At 47.6% G+C, this 6,424-nt stretch overlaps 1 protein-coding gene across 1 annotated transcript in view; it reads right to left on the reverse strand.

Moving 5' to 3' along the window:
* tnfrsf21 (tumor necrosis factor receptor superfamily, member 21) overlaps positions 1 to 4,689 on the reverse strand; it is a gene marked incomplete at its 5' end in the record, with an annotated part of 30,082 nt that extends 25,393 nt beyond the window's left edge. The window contains 2 exons of the mRNA XM_080023967.1: positions 2,528 to 3,248; positions 4,618 to 4,689. Coding sequence (XP_079880093.1) covers positions 2,528 to 3,248; positions 4,618 to 4,689 — 793 coding nt within the window. The remainder of the gene's footprint in view (positions 1 to 2,527; positions 3,249 to 4,617) is intronic.
* Positions 4,690 to 6,424: the final 1,735 nt, after the last annotated feature.

Here is a 6,424-nt window from a genome sequence, read left to right on the forward strand (position 1 = left end):
TGTAGTGTAGTGTAGTTTACTGTAGTGTAGTGTAGTGTAGTGTAGTGTACTGTTGTGTAGTGTACTGTAGTGTAGTGGACTGTACTGTAGTGTAGTTGGATTGTAGTGTAGTGTAGTGTAGTGTAGTTCTATTGTAGTGTAGTGTAGTGTTGTGTAGTGTTGTGTAGTGTGGTGTAGTGTTGTGTAGTGTGGTGTAGTGTTGTGTAGTGTTGTGTAGTGTTGTGTTGTGTAGTGTTGTGTAGTGTTGTGTAGTGTAGTGTAGTGTTGTGTTCCATGGTCAATGTCAGCACAAAGTTCTTCATGAAGAAGTGTATTTTTCACTGTTATTACATCAGGTTTCTGTGCATAACGATCACACAAGGAAACACACACACACACACAAACAAACACAAACACACACACACACACAAAGACAAACACACACACACACAAACACACACGTACACACACATACCCATACACATATATACACATACACGCACTCACACACACACACATACTCACACACACACACAAACAAACACACATACACAAACACACACAAACACACACGTACACACACCCACAAAAACACACGTACACACACACACACACACACACACACACACACACACACACACACACACACACACAGCTGTGCCCTCTAATCCCTGCAGATTTAGCTTCAAGTTGCTCGACCGTCAGTGTCTCAGACTGGATTCAACCAGAACAAATGTAATGACAGGGACGACAAGCACACACACACACACACACACACACACACACACACACACACACACACACACACACACACACACACACGTACACACTCATATGCATAGAAACACACACACACACATGTACACACTCATATGCATAGAAACACACACAGACACACACACACACACACTTCCCATAACTCCCAGTAAAGATTGTGGTTAACTGTCCGAGACGCCATTGATCCCAGCAACACACACACTAACAGTGGAATGGGGGGGCAGGGTGTGTGTGTGTGTGTGTGTGTGTGTGTCGGGGCGGTGGTTAGTTCAGAGATATACGACGTCACACCGACACACTGAGCTTTCAGAGGCGTCTCTTTGTGGTCGAACGTTTCTATTTATGGCAGATTTAACAGAATAAAATGAATCATCTTCAGTGTTTATTTCACCCTGAGAAAAATTATTCAATTAAATCAATGACAAATTCAATAAAAAATATCTTGCATTTGTAAAAGAAACTGAGAGATTAAGATGCAAATGATGTGCTGGGAAAACCCCCCCAAAAAATTACAAATTAAAGATGTTTTTTAAAGTTGATCCAATGAGCCAACATGTTGTGTTCTTTTAAAATAAAATAAAATAAAATAAAATTAAATTAAATTAAATTAAATTAAAAAAAAAATTAAAAAAAAAAATAATAATAATAAAAAAAAAAAAAAAAAAATATATATATATATATATATATATATATATATGTATATATATATATATATATGTATATATATATATATATATATATAAATAAAATAAAATAAATAATAAAATAAAATCAAATAAAATCAAATAAAATCAAATAAAATCAAATAAAATCAAATAAAATAACCTACAGGACAAATTCGACCTTCTTCTGCACAACCTGCCCAGTTTGCAGTAAGAGTTTTAAACCCTGAACAGGACGTGACTCCCTGGGAACCGCTGTGTTCTTCCAGGGAAACGCCGTCAGCCCAAACCAACGGTGCCAAACTGGTGTAAATGCCAGGGTGGCAAGGGGCGCGTGCACGGGGCCCACGGGGGGGGCCGTGCTGGGACCCTCGGGGCTTTGTCTCACTACGTCCATTATGGTGTCCAGTTATGTAAGAAACATTATTATCAGAGTTGTTTTTCATTTGAACGTCACCTGCGCAGACCGGGTCGGCTGGTTGACACGCTGCTACTTCCTCTTTCTAGGCACACGACGTTTTAGTTCATTTTTTATTTATTTATTTCATTTTTCACATCCCTCACACTGGGAGATGGCGGCGATGTGTTACCATGGCAACGCCCTTCTCCGTGGGAATCCGTAGTGTGTGTGTGTGTGTGTGTGTGTGTGTGTGTGTGTGTGTGTGTGTGTGTTCTGTCCTTTGTACGGTCAGGGCGTAAACACACACATACATCTCTACTCTCCAGTCAGAGGAGGGTTTACACAACAAGGTTTCATTCATTCAAATTCAACCATAAGAATAAAAAATATATCTCCATATGTTTGGATCATATAGAGTAGTCAAATGGAATTTAATTAAAAAAATACTAAAATAATCATGTACTGAAACTTTGCACTGAGCATCTTTCATATATATTACACACACACACACACACACACACACACACACACACACACACACACACGTAGATGTGTGTTATTACTGTTTATAATTACTAAACCCATAAATCACAAACATATATGAAATGTTATATAATTATCCCAATCTCCTTCATAATCCCACTTTATTACTTTATTCACTGTTGTCACTACACTGAGAGAAGGTCTTGGTGTAGAGTCGCACTCTTACCTCTCTGAGCGGCTGCAGCCGGCAGCGACGACGATGATGAGGATGAGGATGCAGACAGTGAAGAAGACGGTGTTTCCCACGGGGCGTCAGCCTGCGGTGCGGTGGTGCTGGGGGAGGACGAGGGGGATGGTGAAGAGGTGTAGAGGCGGGGTCCTCCACATACGCTGTCGGCCCTTCGGGTCCCGGGCTCCAGCGGCTCCAGGCCCCGGACCCCGCAGTCTGTGTGGGGCCGGCAGCGCTGCTCGCTGGACGCCGCGTCGGAGAACGTTCCCCTGGTGCACGCCCGGCAGCGCACGTCGTCCGTCTCTGTGCCCGGCCGCCGCACACCGCTGCCTGGCGGGCAGGGCGAGTGGGGCCGGCACGGGCCGTCGCCCGATGGGGCGTAGCTCCCCGGCGGGCAGGCGCAGGTCCGGTTGCGGGTGGGGCCGCAGGGGGTCTTCTGGATGCGGCCCGGGGGGCACGGTGCCCGACAAGCGTGACAGCGCTCGGCGCCGTTTTCCCCCCGGGTGAAGGTGCCCGGCGGGCACGGGCTACACTCCCGCACCGCCATGTGCGAGCAGTGGGCGGACACGTGCGTGCCCGCCGGGCACTTGTGGCAGGACAGCAGGACGCCCGAAGCCGGGTCCACGTGCTGGTAGTGACGGGAGGAGGAGGAGGAGGGTGGGGCCGGAGGGGGTGGAGTCTGGACGGAGTGCACGTCAGCCTGCGACGTGCACGAGAGCTGAGGGAAGCAGGAGAGACATTGTAAGGTTCATTATCGAATATTAATGAGTGGGTTGGAGGAGATTTAACATCCCAAATCAACGTTTCTGGATTTCCTATCATCGTCCCCATGACGACCACATCTTTACTCAATTCAGAGATGAAACTAGAGCGGTAACTAAACACCAGCTTTAAATGACTTTATATTATAGGCTGTGAAACCTGAGGAAAATATCCATCCCAGTCACCACCACGACTCATTCTAACATGGATGATGGCACTAAACATCACCCCAAAAAAACGTGTGATGGCAGGAATTTAATCGGTCGCCATGGAGACCCATCCAACGGAGCGGACTGACGGGGCTGAAGTCAGGGGGAGATTTGCTTTTATTTTATTTTTTTTACGAGGCCACGCTCACCTCTGCTGGGAAGCGCTGACTCAGCGCTCCGTGGGAACAACACGACCAGAGGTTTAGGGTTTCACGGCGCTGAGTCACGGCAGCACCTCAGTGCCTCCATGGGACCAGCGACAGAGAGTCTTCTGGGTTCAGACCGGTTCCAGCAAGTCAACCAGTCTGAACCCAGAACACAGGCTGGTAACCAGTCCAAACCTCAGGACACCTTCTCGTATCTTCCATGCAAGCGTCTATATTCCTATCCACCCGTCCACCGGTTCTCCTTACCACCTGTCCCTGCTCTTGATCTCGCAGGGCTGGAGTCTGTTGTGTTCACACTTGTCACCATACTTCCAGAGCTTAATTTCTACTGATAATTGATGGTACTTTCAGTTAAGGTCAGATGCCATCACACTTCATTCATTCCCAGGGGGAAATTCAGGGGAAATCCAACGGCAAACGGCTGGAGGGACAGAGAGACACAAACGGAGAGAAGAAACCAGACGAGGAAGGTGAAAGGAGGGGAATAAAGAGAGGGATTCCTCATCGGCGCGTCCAGCCTCAGCTGAGTGTGAATGGAGATTAACAGCTTTCCCACTGAGCCCCAAACAGAGGAGGCTGTTTGGGGGCAGAATAAACAGAATGAACAGAATGAACAGAATGAACAGAATGAACAGAATGAACGCTGGGTTTGAAGCTGCTCAGCCAGGGGGAAACACTGCTGACGCTGCGTGAGAAAGACCCTCAGAGCCTAAGAGGAGATGACTGAGCCTGGAGCCTCCAGAAACTGTGATGAAGATGAGAGGATGAGGAACTGCCTTCATCAGATACTGTGATGAAGACCATTCCAAAGAAGGTGAACTGTTGAAACCGTGCCTATGAGAGACTGGAGTCAGATCTCCACCTTCATCATCGACCCTGTGCCCGCTCCGTCACCCGGAGTCTTCCTCGTCCCCTCGCAGCTCGTTCCCGCCCCCGATCGCCCTCTGACCTCACCCCCTCGAGCCCGTCCAGTCAGCTGAGAATGTTCTGGAGTGAGCTGGTCCTGAGCGACGGACGTCATCATCAATGTGTTCATTCACATGACTGTACGGAGGGTGGGGGGGGGGGGTCAACATCCTGCTTGTTACAGAACAATGCACCACGCTCACCCCCACCCTCACTCCCACCCTCATGCACAATGTAGATATTCTACTACATTCACAATTTAACGCCCAAACTGCTCCAAAACGATAGCTGTGAATACTGTGTTTGGTGAAGACAGCGTCACCTCATGAGGAACAACCTCCACCCGTGTGAAGTAATGGTTTTAAGAACCTTGTGTTACATTTCAGGAAGATTTACTTCAGGCCCCAATGAAACGACTCGTTTTCCACTGAGCGACATGCCCCCTCATCTCCTTCGAGGAAACATCTCCTAACTCCAGCTTCCTCTACGACTCAAACCCTTCATCTGAGGAGCAACGAGGCCAGAAACATCCAACTGAGTCAAACAGCAACTGCACAAGATGTCACTACCTGACACCTCCCAAACCTGAGCTCCACCCTGTGCCCAGCATGCAGCGAGGACCTCCGTCCGTCTCATCTTATGCCACATGGTCTACTTGTACCAAACTTGGTTGTTTGTTTGTTGTTCTGCCCCTGACATGTTTCACCTCTTTCTCGGCCGCGTGCCAACACCGTGCCAGCACCGAGGCAACACCGTGCCAGCGCCATGCCAGCACTGTGCCAACACCGTGCCATCACCTTGCCAACACTGTGCCAACACCTTGCCAACACCTTGCAAGCACCTTGCCAACACCATGCCAACACCGTGCCAACACTGTGCCAACACTGTGCCAGCACCTTGCCAGCACCTTGCCAACACCATGCCAACACCTTGCCAACACACTGCCAACACCATGCCGACAACATGCCAACACCTTGCCAACACCGTGCAAACACTGTGCCAACACCTTGCCAACACACTGCCAACACAGTGCCAACAACGTGCCAACACTGTGGAACATTGAAGGAACATTGAAGGAACATTGAAGGAACATGGTGGGTCCCTGTCAGCAGCAGCATCATCACTGAGTGACGGTTTTAGTGCAATGTTTGGCTCCAGGAAGATAAGAAGAACCTGCTCAGCTCTGAAGTTCCACACTGTGGCCCTCCAGCTCCTATCTGCGGCCCCCAGCGCTGATAAGACTCGCTGGGGTCCGCACTCCACTGGGACGGTGTCGAAGACTTTCAGTCGGTGAACTGGTGGCACAGGTTGCTGCAGTTCAAATGTGTGTGTTGGTGTGTATCTGCCTCTTCCTGTTTGTTTTTCTTGTGTTGGCTTTGTTCTGATGCTTGTTTCTTCTCAGAGAAGAAAGAGAATGTGATGCTTCTTCCTCAATGGTAAATGTACATAAATGTAAATATTATATATATATATACTGTATATATATATATATATATATATATATATACATCCGTATATACAGGTATATATGCTGTATATATTTGGGCATCTCACTATATATCAATAAGTGCTGCCAGTGTTTGGCTGCAGCAGAGTGACAGAATACTGCAGCACTGCAGCATGAACTGCTGGTAGAGATATGCTCACACACACACACATACACACACACACACACACACACACACACACACACACACACACACACACACACACACACACACACACATACACACACACACACACACACACACACACACACATTGTCATTTAGTGAAAACTCTTTGAAGGATTCAGTAAAGTCAGATTGAAAACTGACAATTACCAACAACCTGACACTGACGATGAGGTTT

This window comes from Zeus faber (genome assembly GCF_960531495.2).
Source record: "Zeus faber genome assembly, chromosome: 2".
Taxonomy (NCBI): Eukaryota; Metazoa; Chordata; class Actinopteri; order Zeiformes; family Zeidae; genus Zeus; species Zeus faber.